Source organism: Narcine bancroftii, chromosome 3 (genome assembly GCF_036971445.1).
Source record: "Narcine bancroftii isolate sNarBan1 chromosome 3, sNarBan1.hap1, whole genome shotgun sequence".
Classification (NCBI taxonomy): domain Eukaryota; kingdom Metazoa; phylum Chordata; class Chondrichthyes; order Torpediniformes; family Narcinidae; genus Narcine; species Narcine bancroftii.
Window position 1 is genome coordinate 155986837 of NC_091471.1, and position 27619 is coordinate 156014455.

At 41.7% G+C, this 27619-nt stretch overlaps 1 protein-coding gene and 1 long non-coding RNA gene across 8 annotated transcripts in view; one reads left to right on the forward strand and one right to left on the reverse strand.

Moving 5' to 3' along the window:
• LOC138757732 (uncharacterized) overlaps positions 1-4751 on the forward strand; it is a 48935-nt gene extending 44184 nt beyond the window's left edge. Inside the window, exon 3 of the long non-coding RNA XR_011353863.1 lies at positions 4438-4751. This is a non-coding gene — a long non-coding RNA (uncharacterized lncRNA). The remainder of the gene's footprint in view (positions 1-4437) is intronic.
• LOC138757730 (protein FAM47E) overlaps positions 1-27619 on the reverse strand; it is a 54731-nt gene that overhangs the window by 13603 nt on the left and 13509 nt on the right. For 6 of the 7 annotated variants that reach the window (XM_069925491.1, XM_069925489.1, XM_069925492.1 and 3 more), the window contains exons 2-5: positions 20159-20537; positions 19603-19754; positions 11226-11382; positions 4750-4938 (exon numbers count right to left, since the gene is read on the reverse strand). In XM_069925491.1, coding sequence (XP_069781592.1) covers positions 4750-4938; positions 11226-11382; positions 19603-19754; positions 20159-20537 — 877 coding nt within the window. Of the gene's footprint in view, positions 1-1332; positions 1560-4749; positions 4939-11225; positions 11383-19602; positions 19755-20158; positions 20538-27619 lie in introns of those variants that run through there. The other variant, XM_069925494.1, reaches the window with a different exon arrangement.

A 27619-nucleotide genomic window follows, 5' to 3' on the forward strand; every position in this document is an offset into this window, starting at 1 on the left:
AAGGGACTATCGGATAGTTCCACAATCCCAAGCTCCTCCATCTTTTTGACCTCCTCCTTTGCCAGGCTGAGTTTCTCGGGCATGCCCTGGCTTGGAGTAGGAAGGCCTTGGTCAGTATGTAGTGCCTTACCCCGTGCTTTGGCTCAGCCGTGGAGAACTATGATGCCACTATCGAGGGGAACTCCACCAGGATTCAGGTGAATTCATTGTCCAAGAGTGTTATACAATCCAGGTGGGGGGGCAGGTAGCTTGGCTTCTCCCAAAAGTAGAGTCTGAAAGGTTCTGGTGTGCACCAAACCCCATCTATTGAGGTTGACCAGCAAGCAGTGGGCTTGAAGTAAGTCACCCCCCAGGACCGGTTGTGCCACTGCTGCAAGGATAAAGGTCCATGTAAAGCGGCTGTGTCGAACCGAAGGGGAATGGTGCAGGTCCCAAAAGTTCGAATGTAGGAGCTGTTAGCTGCCTTCAGTGTTGGGCTCTGTTTGCTGCAGTGGGTGTGGAGGCTTGCAAGGGGTATAACACTTATATCGATGCCTGTGTCGACTAGGAAATGCCTGCCCTACAGTAAGTCCCAGCCATAGAGGAGTCTACCACATGGGGCAACCAACACAGCCATCAACGACAGTTGGCCAGGGTGTTCGGCATCGATGGGTCTCTGCACCCCATTGCTGGTGGTAGTAGCGTAGCTGGCCCAAGGTGTTCACTTGACTCTCTACTGGCCTTGATCTCACCGGGGACTGTTCATGGGGCTTGTTGATGTGGTTTACAACAGTGTTGGCGTCTATCTTCACTCTGCAGAGCATGTCCGCCTGGGCAGTGACCCAGGAAGATCTGATCAAAAAGCTTGTGGCCCTTGGTTAATGTTAGCATCTCATTCATTAGGGCAGATGAGGCCGTCACCCGATCCGTCTATTTGCAGCAATCAGGCGGCGCACTCGCACTGGGTAAGCCTGAAAGTGCAGGTTTGCAGCTCTTTGAGGCCCAAGTATTTGCCTTGCTCTGGAGGCTAAAGTAGGAAATCTGTGCCCCTTGTCGCTATGTCCTGATCAAGGGAGCTCACAATGTAGAATTAGCGGATGTCAATGGCGGTGATCTGGCAAAGCTGGAACTGAGCCTCAGCCTGCTCAAACCACATGTGTAACTACGACACCTAGAATGTTGGAAACCTGAGAGACCGCGTGGATGGTCACTGGCTCCACTTGATCTGTTATCTTTGAGTCCGACTGTCGATTGGACCTGTCATGGTCACCAATATAGCATATATGCTACAACGAGTATGGATGGAACACACACACACACACACACACACACACACACACACACACACACAGATGAAATTGAAGAATGCTTTATTCCACTGACAGCTCTGTTTATATGGACCCCTGGCGCTGACATCAGGGGCCTGCACCATCAGAACACCGACCTCAGGTTGGCCAGAGTTCTTCGTCTTCCCACCATGCAGGGGTCACCTGGGACAATGGTTAGTGTCATCCCCAGGTCTATGCGGTCGCCACAATTGTCAGCCATTTTGCAGGCAGGTTCACGTCTCTGTTCACGGGCTACTATGACACCACAAAAATTGAATAGGTTACAATCAGATTTATCAGACCAATGTTTCAGATGTGATGAAGATAGAGAAACTTTTTTACATTCAACTTTGTTCTGTTCCTTTTTGTTGGACTTAGGAAACTTTTTGGAACAAGTTACAGGTGTTGTATTTCCACAAAACTCAGCTTTATTTTTATTAGAAAATATTGAAAGAACAAGACCTAAACTAAAACTGTCAATATGCCAATTAGAATTTGTTAAAGTTCCATTAGCGATGGCAAGGAAATGTATTGCAGTTACTTGGAAATCAGATATGCATTTGAGTATTGCACAATGGAATGCACAAATTCAAAGTTATATTCCACTGGAAAAAATTACATACAATTTAAGAAATAAATATGCTGTGTATTTACAAATTTGGCACCTGTAAACTCAAATAAATATTAGGTTTAAATTTGAAATATTATGCTTCCTGTGCCTTTAGACCCATGTGAATCTTCTCTGAAATGTATTAAAATAATTTGTTTAAATATGTATGTTAGATGATATTCCTCTATTCAATCCTGAGTTTCTTTTTTCTTTCACTTTCTCTATTCTGAGGGTGGGGGCGGGGTGTGAGGGAGGTTTGTGGGGGGGAGATTATATATCATCATGTATGTAGTTTTATGTTGTTTTTCTATTTGTAATTTGTATTCATATATCAAATTTCATACCACATGTATGGAGAAAATTTTAAATAAAATTTCAAAAAAAAAAGAAATGGTCTAACTTAAATGCTGCAGTTTTCACGAGATTACAGAGTCATTGAGCATGGAATGGGCCATTCAGCCCAACCTGTCCATGCTGACCAAGTAGGCTCTCTGGGCTAGTCCCATTTGCCTGCACTTGGTCCCTCTCCTTTGAAACCTTCCCATCCACTAACTATTCAAACATCTTTTGAATGTGTTACAAGCCAAAGGATCCCAAAACCCAGCAGCAATAGATATTCACCACGACAAATAGTTATTTAAACAAAGGTTGTTTTTAATTATCTTTAAACATGCAAACAGAATCAAATTTTAACTTATCACTATTAACTTAACTAACCCAACTTAATCCCCTTCTAAGTCTAAGTGCACGTGTATGATGTGTGTGTAAATTTAAGAAAAGTTCCTTGATTCATAGTCCAATCTCACTTCTCTTTCCTCCAAGTTCACTGGTTGCTGGCAATTCTTATACTGTACACAGAATTTAACATGTATAAAGTTCACCAGGCTTTGGTTCTCAAAAGGTAAATGGTTGCCGCTCAGGAAGGTTCTTGTAGGTTTGCAGAGAGAGATGTGTTGTTCCAGGATTTCCACAACTGAGGTACCACCATTAGTCACCTCAATGTCTTGCTGATAAAACTTGCCCCATCAGGGTTCTCCAGATGATAACCTTCAGGCTACCACAGAGTTCCTTTCTGTTCCACTTATTCCAAGAGAAATATCAGACAGATAGCACTTCTAGCCATCTGCCACTCTGGAGCTTCTGTTTCAGTTCCAAAAAGCTTCTCCTGGCTTGTTTCAGCTTTCTGTGCCACACACAGTCAAAGACTCCCTTCTGTCTCTCCCTCTCTGAGACTCTGACTGCCAGGAAGCATGTGTCCTTCTCTCTCTCACTTTTAAAACCCCTGATTTTCTCCAGCAAACAACATCTGTTCATCTGTTGTTTTTAGGTCAACAAGAACCTCTCAATGACCTTTCTGTGAAGAGGTATTAGGAGACAGCCTGTCTCTTGCTGTGGCTTTAAAGACAATAGTCCGTTCATTCACTTCAATTAACAGCCACTTGTGAAATCTCCATAACATTTTCCATAGTTTCTGTAAAGTCACTGAATATGAATTCTTCGGTATTTCAAATAGTATCTGTTTTAAAGTATGTGGCTGTATGTTGCCTACTCTACTTTTCCCAATTTATCTCCCGAAGACATTCCCAAATATTCCATCACAAATGTCAAAAATGCACTCTGGCAGCTTGTTCCACATATGGATCTCCCTCGAGTCCTTCTTAAATCTCTCCCCTCTCACCTTAAACCTATACCCTCTCGTTCTAGAATCATCAACCTTTGGAAAAGAATTGTGAGTATTCACTTTATTCATGCCCCCTAATGATTTTTTTAAACCTCTATAAGGTCACTGCCCAGTTTCTTACTCTCCAAGCCACAAAGACATATCCTTTCCAACTTCTCAAGCCCTCTGCACCACTTCTAACCTATTGATATCTTTCCTTTAGATGGGTGAAAAGAACTATACATAGTACTCTAAGTGTGGTCTCACTCATGCCTTGCACAGCTGTATTATGAGATGCTAACTTTTGTTTTCAATGCCCTGTCCAATGAAGAGAAGCAAACCAAACACCTCCCACACCACCCAGTCCACCTGAGTTGCCATTTTTGGGGAACTGTGCACCTACATTCTTAGGTCCCTCAGTTGTACAAAACACAGAAACCTACCCTTCAGCCCACCAATCCACATCAATCGTCCGTTTACACTAATCTTACATCAATCCCATTTTTTATTCTCCCCTCATCAATAACCCCTCAGATTATACCTGTCACCTACATATTCGGGCAGGACAATTTATAATGGAAAATTAACCAACCCACTCACAGGTGTTTGATATGAGGGAAGAAACCATTACATGGGTGTCACGGCTAGCGCAGCAGTTAGCACAACCCTGTTACATCGCCACCAATCAGGTCTGAATCCGTCGCTGTTTGTAAGGAGTTTGTAAGTTCTCCTCATGTCTGCATGGGTTTCCTCCTATCCTTCAAAAATGTATGGGGATTGTAGGTTAATTGGTGTATTTGCAGGCACATGCTTGTAGGTGCGAAGGGCTGATTACTGTGCTTTATGTCTAAATTAAACAGGAGCACACAGATTACAAGGAAATTATGAAAAAGTTAAGAATACAGCACCCAATTATCAGGAATGAACTTGGAACTCTGGCATTGGGAGACACCACCTGATTTTTCTTTTGCAGTTCAGTTAATCAGCTGCTGTGTTGCTTTTAAGAACAGTGAAATCCCAAAAGAAGCCATGAAAACTATGGTATATCCAGACAACCCTGGTGAACCTTTATCCCAAAATACTCCACATAGATATGGATCCCTTTTAAAGAATAAATTGGACAAAAAAAATCAAGAAATGCACTTCCATTAATTGCAAATAAAAATGCTTACCACACCAATGGTGTTGCTGACTTCAGCTGAAGGTGGTGGCGGTGGGGTTCCCACAGTTTTTCTCAACTCTGGAGGTATATCAATCAGCTCCATTACCTGGATAGGTATTGGAAGAGCTGAATGCGACTCATAGTTGCTGGCAAACAAACTCATGATTGTTGCTTCTTCAATGTTATTGTTCTCGCCACCCTTCACAGAATAAAGGATTGAATAAATAATCCATGTTTTTAATCTTTGTATGCAGTCTGATACTTAAATGAGGGAAAGTAACTTATAACCAATAAAAACTATGTTGGACTTGAGAAAAAATGAGCATCTGACTAGTTAAGTAAATGCACTGCCTGAGAAGTACCGCAGAGAGCAAAAAGGTTCTTGAATGAAACCCTTGTCTTTGATGAGTTCTATCAGCATAGCATAGCATAGGTTACTCTTGGGATATTGTATTTCACTCTTGAGACAATGCAGATGGCAAATGAGAAATCTTGTAGAGCAGGGGTTCCTAAACATTTCAGACTACCACCCCTTCAGGGACTACGTGGTCTCTCATTGACCCCCAGACATGGAATCCCGGCGCTTGATAGGGTATGCTGAACAGGTGTGAGGTGGGGGGGGGGGGATTGGTGAAATGGATGCCCATTTCAAACTTTCAAAAATGGAAGACATGCAGAGTCTGCATCAGAAACTGTCTCAGCGCTGGTGGTGGGGGGGGGGGGGAGGGAAGCTTACTTACCATGAACCTTTGTACACCACTGAAACACTTCCCCCTCATCGCTCATGCGTCACCAAACAATCGCACATGGCATGGCCTACGGACCCGCATTTAACTGGTAAGTGTGCTTTCTGCCCTTTGATTTGTCCTCCATTTAGGGGCAGGGTCTACACCCCCAAATGGAGGACAAATTAACATTCTTTTGGAAGACAAAGGGCTCAAAAGCCGGACTGTCCAGCTTAAAACCGGATATATGGCCTCCCTTGCTGCACAGGGATGGGGTGGCAGTGCTGGACAGGGGGAGTTTGTGGTGGTGCTAGATGTGGGGGCATGTGTGGTGTTGGCTCTGGACAGGGGTGATGGCGGTGCTGGAGGAACCTCATTCCTCTTTCCGTCCTCCTGTTCCTTCTCAACTACAGTCTAGGCCAAAGTCAAATATAACATGGCAGTTACCAAGCTGCACTCTCACGAGAGTTTGGCTGATCTGCCATAGGCATTATTTTAAATGACTCCCCTGTGTTATCAACCCCCCTCCCCCCAGTGTAATCAACCCCCTAGCATTTATCGACCAACCTTGGTGGTCCTATTGACCCCTGTGGATCAATATCGACAACTTTGGGGATCCCTATTCTAGAACTTCCAGTAAAGCTGGTTATTCTCCACTGGTAGAGATACACCTACTGCACATGCTAAATTCTTACAGTAATATGATTGTGATCAACAATTCAGCAGACTGAGGAAAATCAAATTTGCATTCCATGTTGCTCTACAACTCATTCCACCATACTATCCACAAATGCTTATCCTTGTTATTTCCTGTTATACTGCTTTTAATAAAGAAATGGAAGTGGTGACCAATAACATTAAAAAGCAGTTCTTCCAACTGCAGGATGATGAGAGATGTTCATGACCAACAACATATCTTTATAGTAGAGTGTCCTCCATACTGCTTGGGACAAAGACACTTTTTTCCTTTATTTGCCTCTGTTGTGCTCCACAGTTTTAAATTTGTAATCAAACAATTCATATGTGATAAAATTGCACATTCCAGATTTTATTCAAGGTTATTTGTATACATTTTAGTTTGACCATGTAGGAATTACAGCATTTTTTATAACATAGTCCCCTCATCAACAAATGTCCATGATCTTCAAGAGTGCACTGACCACTTGCAAGATATTTTGCCATGTGGGGTGGGACTCAGGAAATCAACCCTTTTGATTAATTTTTGAAACATTCTACAAACAACTCTAATGAAATGGACTGAAAACTACTACAGGAAACTAATCAAAATTATATTGTTGTTTGGGAATTCATTGGTTTAAAAACCCATGACTGCCTGGTGAATCCTATATTCTCAGATGTTGGAATAAAGATTAGCTTAAAATGAAAAATGCATGACAAGCAAAATTGACTCTTATCTGCCTCCTCAATTCAAAAGCAATTTGGGATGCACAACAAAATGACAGCATTGCAGCAACATCCAAATTCTGGGAATGCAATAAAAACATACTGTAGTGACTGCTCTGGCAGCGCCACTGAATAATGAGACATCCACACAGCACGAGGGTGAAACCAAGACAGGCTTTATTGTTTGAATTCACCGTGTTTCCCTGTTGGAAATGTCCACCCGGTAACGTATCTGCTGGCTTCCGGAAGTGAAGTCACCGCGTCGCAGTATCACTCCTCAACCAGCGGTCTGCTTTGCAGAAGTGGAGGGCTCCTTAATTCGCATGTGGCGCTAAACACAGGCTCCTTCTCGGCAGTGAAGGGAGGCCTGTGCCATCTTGGAATGGCCATTTGCTGCGGTGATTTGGCCCATTCACCCACATGTTCACTCAGCCGGCTTCACCACCCCCTGCCCAGAATCGCCGCTACTTTTTGAGTGGTCTGATTTACAGTCTTTGTGCGGTCTTCCTCTGTGCCTGACCTGGGGCTGGCAGTTCAGAGTCCAGGTGCGCAGCTTTGAGGTGATCGACTGTAAATCTGTCCTGTCAGCCGCCATTGTCCAATGTGAACACAACACCGTCTCACCACAGTACCTTGAAGGGTCTTCATACAGGCACAGTAGGGACAGTCCTTGTTCTCTGTGTACAAAGACGTAATGGGTGAACTGGACTGCAGGTCTGCTGGAACGTGGCTGGGTGGCGAGCCGTGTCAGGATGGTGATGGGAAGGGGGGGGTGTTGTTCGTCTCCTTGAGCTCTGAACCTGCGTAGGACATCTAAAGCGCTGGGGGTTGAAAGGTAGATCCCCTGGAATGGTGAGAGGTGCACCGTACACCATCTCTGTGGATGATTCTGGCAGGTCCTCTTTCGGGGCTGTGCGAATTCCTAGCAGTACCTACGGGACCCTATCCATCCAGTTCTATCCTGTCAGTTGTGCTTTCAAGGTGGCCTTCGGGTAGTGGTGGAACCGTTTGACTAGTCCATTTGCTTGGGGGTGGTAGGCCGTGGTGTGGTGGACCTGATTGCCACAGAATTTTGCCAGGTTGAACCAGAGGGAGGAGGTGAACTGCACTCCCCGGTCTGAGATGATGTGGGTCAGGACTCCAAAATATGTGACCCAGGTGCCTAGAAAATCCCCGGCACACGTCTCCATGTCGCACATAGTCATGGGTATCGCCTCTGGCCAGCTGGTGTATCTGTCGATGGTCGTGAACAAATACTTCATCCCTTGACTCACTGGGAAGGGGCCGAGGATGTCGACATGGACATGCTTGCACCTACGTTGTGCTAGCTCGAAAGTCTGTAGGGGGGGGCTTTAGTGTGCCAGTGTACTTTGGCGCGCTGGCACTGTAAACAGGTTCTGGCCCACAGATTAACGTCTTGGTGGAGTTGGTGCCACACGAATTTGTCCAAGAGCAGGTGGACCGTGGATCGTATGGAGGGGTGAGACAAACCATGGATCTGGTCAAAAACTCACCATCGCCAGGGCATGGGTAGGATAGGCCTTGGAGACCCAATGGAGATGTCACACAGCAGGGACAGTTCTGCTGGTGAGGGGCAGAAATCACTGACCTTTAGGCTGGTGATGGTCGTCCGGTATGCCTGGATGTCTGCGTCCTCCCTCTGGTCCATTGTGAGCTGGACAACATCGTCTTCCCGAGGTTGTGGCAATTGTGGGTCTGGACAGTGCTTTGGCCACTATGTTGGCCTTGCCGGCGACGTGGCAGATATCTATGGTATACTCCAATATATAGGAGAGGTGTTATTGTTGTGTTGCTGACCATGGGTCCGAAACCTTGCTCAGCGTGTAGGTCAATGGTCTGTGATCCTTGTAGGTGGTGAACAATCACCCTTCTAGCATGAAGCAGAAGTGCCGTATCACCAGGTACAAGGCCAACAGTTTGTGGTCAAACGTGCTGTATTTGAGCTCTGGTGTTTGGAGGTGCTTACTGAAGAAAGCAAGGGGTCACCAGTGCTCATTGACCCATTGCTCTAGCACTGTGTCCACCGCTCTGTCTGAAGTGTCTGTTGTGAGGGCTGAGGGGAAGTTGGATCTGTTTGTGCCAGTATCATGGCCCTCGCCAGTGCTGACCTAATGGCGTGGAAAGCCTCTGTGGCCTCTGGTGTCCATCACAGCATCTTGTCGCCAAGCTTGACAAGTTTGAACAGTGGCTGCATGAGGGTGGCCACTCCCAGGAGGAAGCGATGATAGAAGTTGACTATGCCCAGGAACTCCTGCAGCCCTTTGGTCGTGCTCGGCTTAGGGAAATTCTGAATCGCCTCTACCTTGTCGGGCAGTGGTGTGGCACCCTCTGGGGTGATGCGGTGTCCCAGAAAGTCTATTGTTTGTAGGCTGAACTGGCACTTGGACGGGTTCACCGTAAGCCAGAACTGCTGCAGTCTATTGAACAGGAGGGTGAGGTGCATCCTGTGTGTGCTGGCGTAGGAGCTGGCAATGAGGATGTCATCTAGATTGATGAAGATGAAGTCGAGGTCCCTTCCTACCACGTCTATTAGCTGCTGGAATGTCCGAAAGGCATTCTCAGGAATTCAAAGAGGCTGACGGATGTGACGATAGTCGTCTTTGGAACATCACTGGGGTGTACGGGGATCTGGTGGTACCCCTTTACTAAGTCTACCTTAGAGAATACCTTGCAGTCTTTTAGCCTCATGGCAAAATCCTGGACAGGTGGGATCATCACCCTGTTCAATCATCGGTAGTTGCTGCACTGACAGCAACCAACTCTTCTGCACCATGTGGAATGGAGAGGCCCATGGGCGGTTGGAACGGCAGACGATCCCCAACTCCTCCATGGGGATGAACTCGGCCTTAGCTTGTTGGAGCTTGTCCTATGGGAAGCGCCAGACTCATGCATGCACCAGTGGGGCTGGTGGTCTCTATGTGGTGCTCCATGTCATGTGGCAAGTTGGAGTCGTGAAAGTTCAGGGCATGCCCGTTTCCCATCGCTGTGTTGGATTTGGTGGTGGGGTACGAGCACGGGGTGGGGTGCACCACTGGGAGTTCCCGTCCCATTGGTGGTAGTAGAAACAGTACTCGCTGTTCTTCTCTGGGCGCCCGTCATGTTGCTGCTGTACTGCGGCTACTGATGGTGCTTCTGGTAGGCTGGGCAGGGTGGCGGCACCAATTGTGTAGACTGGCTGCAAATGCAGGGAGCTCTGATGTGTCATGCGGACAGCCTGTCTGCCTCCTTGGCTACAAGGTGCAGGTGCTGAAATCCATGTCCGAAACTGCCGAGGATACGTATATTGGCAGTTTTGAGAGGAACAGGAAACAGTCTGGGTGCCCATCCACCAGGGACACCATCTCATCCATTAATTCAGAGGGATTTCTGTCACCCAGGCCCTGCATGTTGAGGATCCAGATGGCACTCTAGGGTGTCGAGGAGGAACCGTTGGAACTGCTCGTACTTGCACTCCATCAGTGGGTTTTCTGTGAAGCTTACTTTGGCAGCTGTGGTGGCATCCAGAGCACTGATAACATGCCAGAACTTGGTGTCCTCTGAAACAATTCCCCTGATGTGGAACTGGGACTCAGCCAGTTCCTGTGCTGGTTTGCCCAGAAAGGCGGGAGATGCGTGTGCACCATGTTGGTCACAGGGGCTGCGACTGTGGATGTAGCTGGTCGCTGCATTTTGCTGTGATCAATGCTGGTTCCAAAACGTTGGAACTGTTGGGGTCACCACTGTAGCGACTGCTTCGGCAGCGCTTCTAAATAATGAGACAGTCTCACAATACAAGGGTGAAACTAAGACTGACTTTATTGTTTGAATTTGCCATGTTGCCCCTTTGGAAACACCCACTTCTGGTGACGTATCTGCCGGCTTCCGGAAATGATGTCATTGTGTCGCAGTGTCACTCCTCAGCCGGCAGCCCGCTACACGGAAGTGGAGGGCTCCTTAGTTTGCACGTGGGCTCCTTCTCGGTAGTGAAGGGAGGCCCACACCATCTTGGAATGGCCATTTGTTGCAGCAATTCGGCCGTTCACCCATGTGATCACTCAGCCCGCTACATTACCAAAACATACTTTGTTTTTTTAATTATTTTCTCCATTTATAAGTCTATTCACTCTCTTAGTATGATGTGAAAATTGTTTTTTAAATATATTTTTCTTCTGAGTATTGCAAAACATTTAAGTGACAAAGAATAAGTAGGAATATATTTCATCATCCTGAATTTCACTAGAATGGCTTTTGAAGCAGTTGGATGCTTCAGGGGCTCAATTAATCCACAAGTAATAGCATTATCACAATTTCCTTTTAAACTTCATTAGCCATTTTGCAGTGTGTTTATTCTACGTACCAAAGAAGCAACCCAGTCACAAAATGCCTTCGTAACTTGTTCAATTTCTTTATCTTGTGCTGATGTGTCCCTTTTAGGTTTTGCTTTGTTGTCTTCTTTTTGAACTCCTCTGGTTAGAATCCATTTGTATGGGTTTCTTGGCTTTGTTTCTTCACTGCTGCAAGATCCCAAGCACAAATAATTAGCCTAAATGAAACAAAAATATTGAAAAAATGCAGGAAATACTCAGCAGGACAAACAGCATCTGTGGAAAGAGAAAGAGTTTCTCTCTTTTTCTCTTTCCATGGATGTTGTCTGATCTATGTATTTCCAGTATTTTCTGTTTTGTTTCAGATTTTCAAAATTGTAATTTTTAAAATATTCATTCATGAGCTGTATGACAGCTTCATTTATTTAAATGATAGCATAATTTAAACCTGGATAACTTTGTATATACTGTACAGTTAAAAGATCATTTTGAAGTGGTGTGTCTGAATTTTGGAACTAAGAAAAACTCCACATTTTACATGATGACCTATTTAATTTCTCTCTTTTCTGGAATAGTTAACTTTCTGAATTTAGCACACCAGCTACTCAACAGATGTACATTGCTATTCTGCTTCAAGGTCTCGATTCACCTCGTCTGATGTTATCTTGCTAATGCATAGAAAACCACTGCAGAAGTTTTTTAGAATTTTGAAGAGTATTTGGCTAAGTTGGTTTTGTGCTGTTACCAGCAGAATTTCAGTGCATGAATTTTATCCAGAGAGTACATCACAGGACTGGCTTTGTGGTTTTCTCATTTTTGTTTGCACTTACTTTTGGGAAATGGGAATAAAAGATCCAAGCAACATTCTTGGGGTCTTACTGTGCTGCCAGAAGTGTAATACAATTCAATTACCAGCCTGCTGTGATCCTGTTTCGAAAGGTCAGTTCTAGATTAATTTCAATATGCAACAGTGCATTTCTTCACCATTTGTAGAATTACCTGGATGACTCTAGCAGCAGAGCAAAATCATTTTTCTTAGTTTATAAGATACTAGGGATCTGATCCAACCAAGGCTTATTCAACAAACAAGCAACTTGGAAGAATTTGAATATCCCACTTTAACACTTGCAATTAAATTGCTTTCACCAAAATCTTCTTCAGCCTCCACCACCATGCCTGGCAGGCATTCTAGGCACCCATAATTCTCTGCATAAAAATACTTACCCCTGAAGTCTCCCCTAAACATTCTTCCCTTCACTTTGTACAGATGTCCTCTGGTGTTTGTTATTCCTGACCTGGGACACAGGTGCTGGCTGTCTGCCCTGTCTATGCTTCTCATAATCTTGTAAATCTCTATCAAGTCTCCTCTCATCCTTCTACGCTACAAAGATAAAAGTCTCAGCTCTGCTAACCTTGCCTCGTACGACTCATTTTCCAGGTAATATCCTGGTAAGTCTCCTTTTTACCCTCTCCATAGCTTCCACATCCTTCCTATAATGAGGTAACTAGAAATCTCATCAGAGATTTGTAGAGTTGCAACATGACCTCTCAACTCTTGTACTTAATCCCCCTATTAATGAATCCCAGCATCCTATAAGTCTCCTTAACTATCCTATCAACCTGTGTGGCGACTTTGAGGAATGCATGGATTTGGACTCCAAGGTCCCTCTGATCATCCACACTCTTAAGTAACTGACCATTAACCTGTACTCAGCCTTCTGGTTTGTCTTTCCAAAATGCATCACCTCACACTTATTCAGATTGAACTCCATCCTCCACTTCTCGCCCAACTCTGCATCCTGTCTATATTCTCTTGTAACATTCAACAACCTTCAACTCCCTCTACAACTCCTCCAAACCCATCCTTCCGCCTTTTCATCCAGGTCATTTATAAAATTCACAAACAGCAGGGGACCCAGAACAGATCCTTAGCCTAGTACTCCTCTAGTCACTGACCTCCAGGCAGAATACTTTCCTTCCACTATTACTCTCTCCTTTCTACCTGCAAGCCAATATTTTATCCACACAGCCAAAGTTCCATATGGATCCCATCCCTCATGACTTTCTGAATGAGTCTCTCCTGTGGCACCTTATCAAATGCCTTACTAAAATCCATAGATACCATATCTACTGCCATCTTCTCCATGGATTGTCACATTGTCATGGTGGAGAAGCTTGTGTGGTCTGGAGTCTGGAGTTATGCTCCTGGTAGGGCCACCCATGGCAGTAAAGTCAAGGGTGAGGTCCCTGACAAAGAACAATCCAACCAAGTCCTCAACGGTGGAACATGCAAAAGGTTACTTTGAATTCAATGGCTGTGAAGGCGGACGAAGGCTGCAATAAATCCATCAGCTCTAATCATCATGGTTTCCATGTCATTCCAATTAGTTAATTGGTATCGTGTGCTTCTTGGAGGGTAACATTAAGTACACATTAAACAAATACACGCATAGGCATCTACACTCTATGGAAAATGGAATGAAGGTCATTATCCTCAACCTTGAAGGATAGCTATGATGACGACTGCCCTACCCTCATCAATTTATTTTGTTACCTCCTCAAAAAACTCAATAAGGCTCATGAGATATGGCCTTCCCTTCACAAAGTCATGCTGACTATCCTTGAGTAGACGGTACTTTTCCAAATGCTCATAGATCCTATCCTTAAGAATACTCTCGGGGGGGGGGGGGGGTGCCATGTGATGACATGGGGTTAGATTGGAAATCCCTACTCTCCTCGAAAAAGTTGAAAAAAAGTCAAAAAAGGTTGAAAAAGTTTAAGAAAAATAGAAGAAAGTAGTGCCTGAAGATTTAAAGAACATTTTAAAATGCCACCAAAGAAAGAAAAACCAGCTGTAGTAATAGAAGAAACTGAGCAAGAAAAAGATCAAGATAAAGAAGAAAGGCCTACCTTGAAGAAGGATCCAGGAGCTGTTTGTATAGTACTGCCCAAGGGAGACAAGCCTGGAGCCAGAGAGACCTTAGAAATTGCTGTGCAAGGTCTCTCCCAACAATGGCCATCCATTACAGGTGGAGAAGTGACTCACATGTGCAAAGTGTCGCGCATGTGCAGAATGCAAACAATTTTTTAAAAGGCCCAAGAAGCTTTCCAGCTCCAGTGGACAAGAAGAAGAGCAAGAAATACATTCTGAACAAGGTTTTATGGTTAGAATGATGAAGAAAGTGAAAGAGTCTTTTATTTCTACAGCTGATATGAAAAGTTACATGGATAATTTCCAGCAATCTATGATGGCATTAATGGAAGAAGTATGGAGAGTATGAAAACAAGAATTTTGCAAGGAAAGTGAAAAAAATGATGCAGCAGGTGGACAAAAGATTTGAAGTTATGAATGAAAAAAAATTAAAGTAAACAAATTTGAAATTCAAGATATTAAGGAACGGATGAAGAAGGTACAAGTAGAAGTGGCCGCAACAAAAGATCAATTAATGCAAAAAATTGGCATTTTAGAAAATTTCAGCAGAATGAATAACATAAGGATTGTTGGACTTAAAGAAGGTGATGAAAGACAGGAAATTAAGAAGTTTTTACAGCATTGGATTCCAGAATATTTCGAAGTAACTGAATTTCAAGGAGACATTGAGATTGGGAGAGGACATAGAGCACTGAGACCAAAGCCACAACAAGATCGGAGACCTCATCCAATACTGGTAAAATTTCTCCATTATGAAGTAAGTGAGAAAATCTTGGAATTAGCGGCTATACTAGCAAAAGAAAACTTTGATTTATAATGGGAACAAGATTTTCTTCTACCTTGATTTGTTAAAAAAAAAAGAATTTAATGCAGTTAAAAATGTACTATGGTAAAAAGGTTATGCCTTTGTCTTGAGGTATCTGGAAGTTTTGGAAGTTTTTGTTCCAGATGGGAAAAACAGATTTTATACAGAGCCTAATTGAATGCTGATTCATTGCCAGAAAGAGACAGGTGGTTGTTGACACTTGAATGGAATTTATGACTGAATGAGTTAAGATGTAACTGCAAATTTTGAGAGAGTTTAATTGGGAGGAGGGTTTTAACCTATATATGTTTAAAAGAGCTATGAATGAATAAGAATGTATAGTCATAATGCAACAGGAGACTGTATTGCATTGCGAGTGAGTTAGTTGGGGAAATGGAGTTGACTTCTACAGAATCATGCAGAAAAGTGTGGTTTCAACCATATCCCATATAGATCAGGGTTTTAAAAACGTAAAAATATCACGCGCCTTTGGCGGAGGGATTTCTTCTTTTTTATTCTTAATTAATCAAGAATATTATGAGATCAGTTGTTAATATTACGAGAGTGGGAGGACTGGGAGACAAGGGGTGGATAGACAAGGATTTTAAAAAGGTACTTGATGGCAGAAATTGAATTTTACTAGTGTTACTATAAATGGGATAGATAATCCAATAAATAAGGAAATAAATATTAATGTATATAAAAAAAAATAAAAATAGATACAGCTTTTTTTACAAGAAACTCATTTGATGGAGAAAGAGTATAAAAAGTTGAAAATAGATTGGGTTGGATTGGTATTGGCATCTTCATTTAATTCAAAAGCTAGAGGTGTGGCAATATTAATACATAAAAATTTGTTAAAATATTAGATACAACTATAGATACAGCAAGAAAGTATGTAATGGTTAATTGTCAAATTTATTCAGAATATTGGACATTATTGAATGTGTATGCACCAAATGTAGATGATGGAACATTTATACAAGATGTATCTACGCAATTAGCAAAAGGAAAAATAGTAGTAGGGGGAGATTTTAATTTTACCTTTGATCCAAAATGAGATAGATCAGGTGGTAAAATTACAAAAAGTAAAGTAGCTAAGATTGCAACAGGCTCAATGAAAGATATGGGACTTATAGATATTTGGAGAAGAACTCATCCAAATAATAGCCTGTTCTTTTTATTCTTTTAGACACAAAACATATTCACATTTAGATACATTTATAATCTCTGCACGGTTATAAATTAGAGTTCGAAAGGTTGAATTTTGTCAATTGCATTGGAGGAACAAAATATGTTGTAGATAGCGATTTAATACAATATTATTAAAGAGAAAAGATTTTTGTGATTTTGAGTCATGAAATAAAATGTTTACTCAAAACTAATTAAAATTCAGTAATGAACAAATTCTTTATATCGGATTCTATGAAGGCATATTTAAGAGGTCAAATAATAAGTTATACTTCTGAGATGAAGAAAGACTCTTTGAAAGAGGTGGACCAATTGGAAAAGGAAATATTAAATTTATAGAAGGAATTATATATCCAAAAATTGAAGAGAATAAAAGATTATTGAAATCAAAAAAATTAAGATTTAATACAATACTGTGATAGATTGTTATATTTTATATTGTATGTAGATATGTTTTAAAGGAGATAAATTGTGGCAGGTTTTTTAGTGTAGGTCACAAACAAACACTTCAAAACAGATCTCATTTAAAATGCCAGAGCTCTGCTCAAGCCAGACAGTCCAGGCTCCGAGTGCCTTGGCTAAAACTTTGAAGAATGCCTATGGAGACTTCGCAAGTAGGTGTTAATTGGACATACTGTGGAGTCATGGATTATTATTTTGAAAAACAACAGATGAATCGACTTGGAAGATTAGGTCCAGTGCCGCAGTCTGTTTGAATGCAGTTTGCTGTTCTAAGAGGGTCATGTGGTTTTCTCTGAGATTGAGAGGAGAAAGAGAGAGAGAGAGAGAATTGTCCATTGGAACATGACAAGCTGGCATTTTGAAGATGGGTTGTGAGTGCTTAGTTCAGCCTGTTCAAAGCCCTTGTGGTCCATACAAGAGGAAATGGCTGGTTGTATGATGTTTCATTTGAAATAAGGGGAACAGAAAAGGAACTCTGTGGTGACCTGACAGAAAGAAGTTATCTGGAAAACCCTGATGGGGCAAGTTTCTTCAGCAAGACACTGAAGAGGCTGATCGGAAGGAATCAGTTGGTGTCCAACAAGCAAAAAATCTCTCTCTGAAAACCGGTAAGAACCTTCCTGAGCTGTAACCATTTACCTTTCAAACACCAAAGCCTGGTGAACTTCAAGAATGTTAAATTCTGTGCACAGTATAAGAATTGCCTGATACCGGTGAACTTGGAGAAGTGAGATTGGTCTGTGAATCAAATAACTTTTCTGAACTTATATAAACATTACATACACATGCACTTAGAATTAGAAGGGAGTTAAGTTAATAGTAATAAGTTAAAGTTTGATCATGTTTTCATGTTTAAAGATAATTAAAAGTAACTTTTGTTTAAGTAACCATTTATCTTGGTGAATTTCTATTGCTGCTGGGTTTCGGGATTCTCTGAGCCCATAACAATACAAACGTATAAAGTAGAAAGAGATGTAATGAGAACGCGACAGAAATATTATGAATTAGGTGAAGGAGCCCATAAAGTATCAGCATGGTAATTAAAAGCTGAACAAGTATCAAGAACACTATTTCCAACAAAGAAGGAAACTGATCAAATCACCTATAAGACACAAGAAATAAATGATAATTTTAGGAATTTTTATAAAAAATTATATCAATCAGAGTCTCTGAAAGATGAAAAAATAGGAATATTTACTGTGTTAAACTACCTATGTTAAATATGGATGAAAAATTAGAGTTATCTAATCCTTTCTCTGAAGTGTATGAAATTCTGATGTCATTACAAATCAATAAAGCCCAGGGAGAAGATGGTTTCCCCTGGAGTTTTATAAATAATTTAAGGAATTGTTAACTCCAGTATTAATGGGAATATTAGATGAATTGAGAGAGTCACAGGATCTGTCAGAATCTTTTAAAACAGCATTAATAACAGTTATTCCAGAAAAAGGAAACAATCCTTTACAAACTTCTTCTAATAGACCTATATCATTATTAAATACAGATTATAAAATTGTATCTAAACTATTAGCTAATACATTAAGTAAATATTTACCAAAGTTAATAAATATGGATCAAACTGGTTTTATTAAAAATAGATCTGTAGATAATATAGCCTAATTTATGAGTTTATTAGGTGTAGCACAAAAAGAAAAGAAACCAGCAGTAGCGGTTGCACTAGATGCAGTAAAGGCATTTGATAGGTTAGAATGGGACTTTTTATTAAGTACATTTGGAATACCAAATGTTTTTTATAAATTGGATAAGAGCATTATATAATCAACCAAAAGTTAAGGTGGTCACAAATAGGCAAATACCAAAGCTTTTTCTATTAGAAAGATCATCTAGGCAAGGATGTCCATTATCACCATTTTTATTTGCTTTAGCTATAGAATCTTTGGTGGAAATAATTAGAAAAGACTATGAGATTAAAAATTTTGTGATAGATAACAAAGAAGATAAAATTAGTTTATTCATGGATGATGTCATAGTATATTTAACAAAACCAGAAATGTCATTGTGGAAATTAAATGTAAGATTAGCAAAATATGGTTTAGTATCAGGTTATAAAGTAAATTTTGATAAGAGTGAAGTAATGCCTATGATTGATACGGATTATACACAAAGTAAAAAAAATTTAAATGGCAAAAAGAAGCAGTTAAATATTTAGGAATAAAAATAGATAGAAATTTAAATAATTTATTTAAATTGAATGATTTACCACCATTAAAAAAATTGAAGATGATTTTAAAAAATGGAAAGATTTGCCAATAACTTTAATAGGACAGATAAATTGTATTAAGATGAATAATTTTCCAGAATACCGTATTTATTTCAATGATGACAATTTCCTATATCAGTGAAGTTTTTCCAAGAGCAAAGGACATTTATTTGGATAGATAAAATGCCAAGAGTAGCCTTGGAGAAATTGACTTTGAAATTTGAACAAAGAGGATTAAGACTACTGTTATGGAGTCCAGAGGACCCCAAAAACCAGCAGCAATAGATATCCACAGGGTTACTTAAACAAAAGTAGTTTTTAATTATAATTTAACAAGAAAACAGAATTAAACTTTAACTTATTACTTAACCTACCTAACCTACTTAATCCCCCCTCTAATACTAGGCTCAGGTGTGTGTAATGTATATTTAAGATTAGAAAAGTTCTTTGGATCACAGTCCAATCTCACTTCCACCCTCAGTGGACACTCCCTCTATGTCCTCCTTTTCTATAGCCGTGATACTATCCCAAGGTTTTTGACAGGAGATAACATTTTACGAGGTACCTCCTTCTAATTAAGTCAATTCAGAAGAGAGCGGGGGCTAATTTCATGTCAATGTTATCATTGTAAGAAAGAAGAGAGAAGACAAAAGGTTTTTATATGGTAAAAATGTTATGCTGGAATTCCAACATTAGTCAGCAAAAAGAAGAGGTTTGATATTTTGATGCAGTTTGAATGAGATGAACATTTCTGATTCCCATCACTCATTTTTTTTTAACGTATGCTTCGTTAATTACCTTTCTGAAAATTTTTGTCTGTGCATTTCCTTCCTCTTCTGTGGTTTATGAAGCAGTTCCTTAACTTCAACAGGTTGCATGGGAGCTACCTTGGCTTCCTCTTCAGTCAGGAGCATCTCGGGGTCCAGAATAGCTACAATTTTCTCAAACAGCTGTGGTTGAAATATTTTTGTTATTATTTCTGAGTCTGTGCTATTCGTAGCTAATCAACAAATGAGACAGACTCAAGTGGCAACATTCATTTGAGTCAGGAAATCATGGAAACAAACTTATGATATATCTACTTAATCTATGCTGACATTTCATTCCAATATAACTACCAGAGCCACAGTTTTAGATTTTAATTTCAGCTTTGATGCTGATGCAAAGAAAAAAACAACATGATACCAATGCACCACAAGTAAGAAGGCTTGGAAAAGTCAATTACGATATTGAAGGACACTGGTTATGAATTTTCAGAAATAGTTGCTTCTAATATGGAAACACCTTGTGAGTGGAATAAACATAGAGCAATGCATATGAGACGGTGCAGAATTTTGTTCCAGTTATTTCCTACCTCTGGAGCCATTCCTTCTTCCAAGTGTGGATAAAGAGCTAATGGATGCTGACTCAAGCCATATTCAATCTCATCAATTTGCTTTCTCTTAGCCTGTTGCAAAGGTAAAGCCTTGGAATAACAGATCTGTGATTTAGTGAGCCTTTTTGATACATGTTGAGCAGGCTTGAAAGTTTCTGTCACGTTCACCAGCAAAGGACTAAGGCCAGCACCTTTCTGACTCTGTACGATGGCTAAATCCTCTTGTGACTGAGGTGGATACCCATCGCGAAAATCATCCAGCCCGCTTTTCAAGAAGCGCCATCTATGTCCATTCAAAGCATCAGACATCAATTTAGGATTCTTCTTTAGGCACTTAGTCATTAATCTCTCCTTGTACCTAAAAAATGAAATAACTTCTCAGTTTCATTTATTATCAGGAACAATGCCTCACCACATATACTATTTTCCACCACACATTCTGGGCTTACGACTGTGATACATTGTCATTTTGATTTCCGAACAAAAATTGTATCAACATGTATCAACATGTATCGACGTTCCAGAGGTGCTCTGTGAACATATATCATATTTGCACTCCTCGAACCTGTTAATTCTGCAGTAGATTAACAGCTACTAAGCTCAATGATTTTGCAATGATGATAAGGGGAACAACAGAGAATAATAACTATCAAAAATCACATTGAATATTGAGTTATAGGTGCAACTTGAAGGTCATGACTAGCTGTATCAATCTGAGGTCTGGACGAGCACAAGGTAGAAGGTAACATCTGGAGAATTTGGTGCGAGGAAAAAGACAAATTTAGGAACTGTCAAGGTGGAAAATAGTACATCACGATAATCAATCACAGACCAATTATACTGGAAATTTGGGCATTGATAAAAAGCAAATGAACTGTTTTATTTGTATCGTGAATGGATAAAGCTGATATTTAGGTCCAAAATGCTTTGATGTGGCCTAATGGAAATAGATCCTATTAGCAGATATAAGGCAAACTACATATACAAAAGTTTTATATATCCTCATGGAGAAAAAGTAAGTTTGTCAATTCATGTCCCATTTTACAAAAGCATAGAAAAGCAGCAGAAGGATTTGAACCCAGCACTGTTGGATTGTACGCTTACAATCCATGAACCGGGAAAGATCATTAGCAATTACTCACCTTGTGAGTACTTGGAGCATATACTGGGAAATAAGCTGGTGTGGAACTAACAGATGCCTGACATGGATGTGAAAGATAGGCACAGCTGTGGAAATTACCTCTACAAGTGCTGTGGAACATTGGGTAACAAAGAACAGAGATGCAAACATGACATATAAACCAATGGTAGAAGCAAAGCCCAGGAGCTCTAACATTGAACAAGGGTCATGTGCGCTTGAGTCGCATGAAAAGTGCATTGGGAAACATTCAGCGCAAGTGTGTCAGTTCAAAGCAGCCAACTTTTTACAATTGTGGAAATTGAGGTCCATAGCATCTGTATGCAGGGATAAAAGAATATATCAAGTAATGGAAGTCAATAGAAAAGAATTAAACAGGAAAATCTGCAGATGCTGGGATGGTAGTCCAATACACAAAAGTGTTGGAGAAACCTGGCAGGTCATGCAGTATCTATAGGAAACAAAGGGTAACTGGTGGGCCTAAATCCTTCATCAATGTGCAAGCAAAATGCAGGCAGGCATTTGAATAAAAAGATGGGAGGAGGTGGGAGGAGAGGAGAGGAGAGGAGAGGAGAGGAGGGAGGAAGAGGCAGGGGGTGTATAGGCTAACAGGTTATTGGTCATAGTTGGTTATAGGTGGGAGGGTAAGAGAGAAAATAACAGAGAAGCTGGGGAGAGGGCAGCTCTCTGAATAGAGGAGGGGAAGGGGGTAGGGAGGTGAACAAAAGGAGATAGATTAACAGAAAAGCAATTACAATGTAAAACCACAGAAAAAAGGTTAGATTTACAAATCATTGCAGAAGAGAAGTCCTGTAGGGGAGTGCATTTTAAATAGCACATATGACATGAGTGGTGATATCAGGATATATAATAAACAAAAGTGCTGGAAAAATTCAGCAGGTCACGCAGCATCCATAGAAAGTAAACTATAATCAACCTTTTACTTTCTAAGGATGCTGCGTGATCTGCTGAGCATCTCCAGCATTTTTGTGCATTGCACTCGACTCTAGCATTTGCAGATTTTCTCATTTAACTTGACTTGCTCTGGCATGGACAAAAGTGTAGAAAATTTAGTTGGCTGACATACAAGATTAGAGAACATCATTTTCTTAAGAACTACTCCAGGAATAGGAGTAGGCCTGCAAGAATATTCCAGCCAATCCATGTGGATTTACTGTGAAAGGTGAGCCACTTTTCACGATTAATCAATAGTGATTCAAAGTACAGGTATGTACGATAATAGACCATCATGGAATGTGAGAAAGAGAAAGAAAATCCATTTTTGTCACACATTCCCTTCTGGAATAAGATGAATCAACTCGTGACCCACAGCTTAGAATGATTCAAGTGGAATAATTTCTGAAGGGCAATGCTAGAAAGCACTGATTCACTTCTCTTCACCACCCAGCTTCAAATGGAGAAGTGGCAAAGTCAATTTGTAGGAAAGGGGGCATTGAAGAAAAAGGTCATGGGACATTGAATGATCATAAGACATCAACTTGCAGCATTCTTCAATATCACAAATGTGAAAAATGCCACAATCCACGTGTAAAGAAAGAATTAAATCACTTCAACACCCTTCAGTTCCATAAACTCAACGCCCTCACCTTCACCATGGACATCCAATCACAATATACCTGCATCCCATGTACTAAAGACCTCAAAGCCATTAATTTCTTCCTCGACAACAGCCCCAACCAGTTCCCCTCCACTGCAACCCTCCTCCAGTTAGCAGAACTTGTCCTCACCCTTAATAACCTTTTTTGACTAATCCCACTTTCTCCAAGTCAAGGGGGTAGCTGCATGGGCCTCAGCTATGCCTGCCTTTTTGTTGGCTATTGTTGTAAGAGTTTGTTAAGAACCAGACCAAAGTCGAGATAAAAAACACACTTTTATTTTGGGGATGCAAACAGGACAACAGGGTCAATATGCTAGGCAAACCTATACACACAAACACAATTCTTCTTCTTTTTTCTTTGGCTTGGCTTCGCGGACGAAGATTTATGGAGGGGTAATGTCTACGTCAGCTGCAGGCTCGTTTGTGGCTGACAAGTCGGATGCGGGACAGGCAGACACGGTTGCAGCGGTTGCAAGGGAAAATTGGTTGGTTGGGGTTAGGTGTTGGGTTTTTCCTCCTTTGTCTTTTGTCAGTGAGGTGGGCTCTGCGGTCTTCTTCAAAGGAGGTTGCTGCCCGCCGAACTGTGAGGCGCCAAGATGCATGGTTTGAGGCGATATCAGCCCACTGGTGATGGTCAATGTGGCAGGCACCAAGAGCTTTCTTTAGGCAGTCCTTGTACCTCTTCTTTGGTGCACCTCTGTCTCAGTGGCCAGAGGAGAGCTCGCCATATAACACAATATGCAAGGGGTAAATGTACACTTTGGATAACGAGAGAGAAACTGACGGAAGACTGGGAAATTACATGAATACACACATTCAACAGTAAGAATCAAGGGGGGGGGGGGTTATGTAATGCAGGGTAGGAGGAGGAGGAATCCTAGAGCTCCCAGGATTTTCAACAATAGGGTAAAAACCTCAATTGAATAACCAAAATACCAAAAAAAAGACGTGGGAAGAAATCTACAATAGATAATGACTAAGAAGGGTAAACTCTCAAATAAAAACATGGAAGAACCTCCACTGAAGCGAGAGATCCAGTCAGGGATGCCTCGTGCTGAGGAAAATGGTGGGGCTGCCCCGAGGCCTGAGGAGGGAGCTGCAGCTTCAGTTGAATGAGCCACCAAACAGGGAGGATGAGACTCGGACGAAGACAGTGTTACTGCCCAGCAAGTGTATAAAATAAGATGTCGTGAAGCCCCTGAAGATGGGAAGAAGCTTTGGGCCCCCCTCCCACAGCAGGAACACCAGGGCAGGTGCCCTCGCAGTGTGTGCGAGGCCTGAGAAGAAGTCGGTGTCTGTAGTGGTCATGGGGTAGCGGCACTGAAGAGCGCAGGGAGTGGGCCAGCCCAGACAGACAAGAAGCTGCAAGGAACTGGTGTCAACTCCGGTATTGAGGGGCAGGTTGGTACTCACCTTTGCCCCAGCGGTGGGTCCGGAGCCAAGTCACACAGTGCGGCAAGTGACCCAACAGCAAGTGGCATCAGATAGAATGAGGCAACCAACAGGCCCGCGAACACCGGCAGCAGCGGTGTCAAGTTTAGGAGCTTTGAAGAGGATGAAGGCAGCGGTGAAGGAAGGTTGTCGGGCCGCAGGACTAAAAAAAATGTCCTATCTAAACAAAACAAGTAGGGGGGCTCAGAGCCCTCCCTGCACAATGTAATTGACATCCTGGGCCAGATGGAAGGCAGGCTCTTCCATGTTGTTAACAAGAGAGCCCAAGATATGGAGAGAAGCTGGATGAGGTCCAAAGTACCCTATCTGGGCTGATGGATAGAGTGGCTGAAGTGGAAGAAAGGATGGCACCAGATATGATATGGGCAATAAAATGGAGATGCTGCTGAATGAAAGAGAGAATATCTAGAGAAAACTGGATGCCCTTGAGAACTTCAGCAGGCGAAATAACATTAAAATAGTGGGGCTAAGGGAAGGGATTGAAGGGCAAAACCCAGTAAGCTTTTTTCAGACCTGGGTCTCTGAAGTGCTGGGCAAGGATATACTGGGAGAAAAGATTGAGGTAGAAAGAGCACATAGATCCCTTTTCTCAAGACCAGGTAACGGGCAGAGACCATATTCTGTCCTGATAAGGTTGTTGTGTTATCAGGACAGGGAGAAAATATTAGGAGTGACGGCAAAAGGTGCAAAAAGAGGGAAATAAAATATTTTTTACCCGGACATTAGTGCGACACTTTTGAAGACCAGAAAAGCGTTTGAGCCAGCCAAGAGGCTGATCAAGCAAAAGGGGTACAAATATGTACTGAGACATCCAGCCACTCTGAAGGTGATACTACCAGGAGGAGAAAGAAAATTTATTGCAGATCCAGAGAAGGCACGGGAATTCGCCAAAGATCTGCCCACATTGGGAGCCCGACTGGGGATCAGCTACAATGGTTTTTATTGCATTGTGAATTTAGCCCACAGGGGTGTATTGATGTGTTATGGACTGTAATGATATTTTGGTATTTAAATTGTAAAAATAAGGGGCCTGAAAAGAGGTTATGCCAAATAGACAAAAAAGTTATAATTACAGTTTTTCCTGGGGAGCTCGGGAGATGGAGAAAGGAGTAGATGGGTACCGGTAGCACAACCTGCTATTGGTGGGGAGTGTTGTCAACTGAAGGAGGTTGGCAATAGAATAGAGGGGAGGGTGGGTGTAATATGGGGCAAAGGTTATGTCGGGTGGGCAATAGGGGGTTAAGGGAAGGTATGGCTGTGAATGTTTCTTGTGTTTTCTTTTATTTATTAATGGTTATTTTAGTTATTAATATTTGGATTTTTGTCTTTGTCCTTGTTCCCAACCTTGTTTCTTACTTAGTTACTTTCGCAGCTCAGATAGAACGGAGAAAAGGGCAGATGGTAAGAGATTGGGGGTGTGGGGTGGGGGGGTGGTTGAAGGGGGGAAGCATTTAAAGGAGGAACCTAGGGGTAATGGCTAAGAATGTAAAATTTGCTACTTTTAATGTCAATTACTTAAACAGTCCAGTGAAGCGGAAAAGGGTCTTGACACATCTTTTAAAAATGGGGATAGATCTGGTCTTTCTTCAAGAGACACATTTAACTGAGCAGGAACATCAAAAGCTAAAACAGGGGTGGGTGAGTCAGTTATATCCTCCTCGTTCAGCTCAAAGGTAAGGGGAGTGGCACTTCTAGTAGGGAAGGTGCAGGTGCAGAAGGTGATCAGACAAAATGGGAAGATTCGTAATGGTGCACTGTCAGATATATTCAGAGTCCTGGACCCGAGTGAATATGTACGCCCCCAACTATGATGATGAAAAATATATACAGGACATTTCCCTACGATTGGTGGAGTGGAATGAAAATATTTTAATGGAGGTGACTTTAATCTATGTCTGAATCCTGTCTTGAATAAATCCACAAAACAGATAACTAGGACCAGGGCGGCAAAAGCCACCATTGACTGCATGAGAGAGCTGAATTTGATAGATGCGTGGTGTAGAAATAATCCAAGGGAGAGGGACTACTCATTTTACTCAAAACAACATGACTCCTACTCTAGAATAGATTTTTTTCTGGCTTCAGCCCATTTGAAAGGTAGGATCATGGAAGCCGAGTATAGGGCAAGGCTTCTCTCAAACATCGCCTCTCTCTTTCAGGGAGGAGGTGTACCATCCTGGGCACAAATTGATCTGCACTTAGTGGGCAGGAAGAGAGCAGAGGATTTTATTTACAAATGGAATGCCAAATTGGTGGCAAGGAAGAAGAGCACCCTCATACTAAAACAAGTGATTAGTATCTGGACCAAAATTAACTAATATCTGAATACTAAAGTGGAGCTGTCATCAAAAATGCCCGACTCCTAATAAATTAATACCATTAATGGTAGGTAACAAGATCCTAGAGATCTGGCACTGAAATGGCATCAGGTGCATTGAGGACTGTTATGAGCAGGTGCAGTTAATGTTGCTTGAGCAGCTAAAAAATAAATATGCTTCGCCAAATCAGACATTCCACTGCTATTTTCAAATAAGGCCTTTTCTAAGGGACGTATTGGGTCCAAGTATGACCCTACCTCAATACAGTAACATAGAGGTCTTGATTCAAAGGGGGAGTGGTAAGAAATTTATTTCAGCAATGTATTGCCTGTTCCAGGTCTTCATAGGTTGAGAGAAAGATGGGAGTCAGACCTGGGCATTACAATTGATGAGAAATGCTGGTCCGACTTGTTCCGGGAAAGCATGACCACGGTCATCAATGCAAGGTACAGGCTGGTCCAGTATAACTTTTTGCACCAGTTGTATATAATGCCGCAGAAAATAAACAGATCATAACCAGAACTCTCGGACCAATGCTTCAGATGTGGTATTGCAACTGGGATGTTTGTGCACGCAACCTGGTCATGTACCAAGGTGAGGCCTTTTTGGGTAGATCTAGGCTAAGTCCTGGAGAAAATTATAGGCAAGTGATTCCCACAGGACCCAGAGTTGTTCCTGCTGGGAAATATAATGGACATAAGGCTTACAATGAAGCTGTCCAAATTTCAAATCCAATTTGTGTTAATCGCATTGGCAGCGGCCAGGATGCTCCCATGATGAGATTTTCCATGAGATAATCTGAGATGTTCTCCTTCTTCAAAAAAATTGTCTTCCCTTCTACTACTACGTTCCTTGCTTGCATAACTTCCATTACCCCTACATCTGCCCTGGGCTCCTCTTCCCCCATGCAAAGT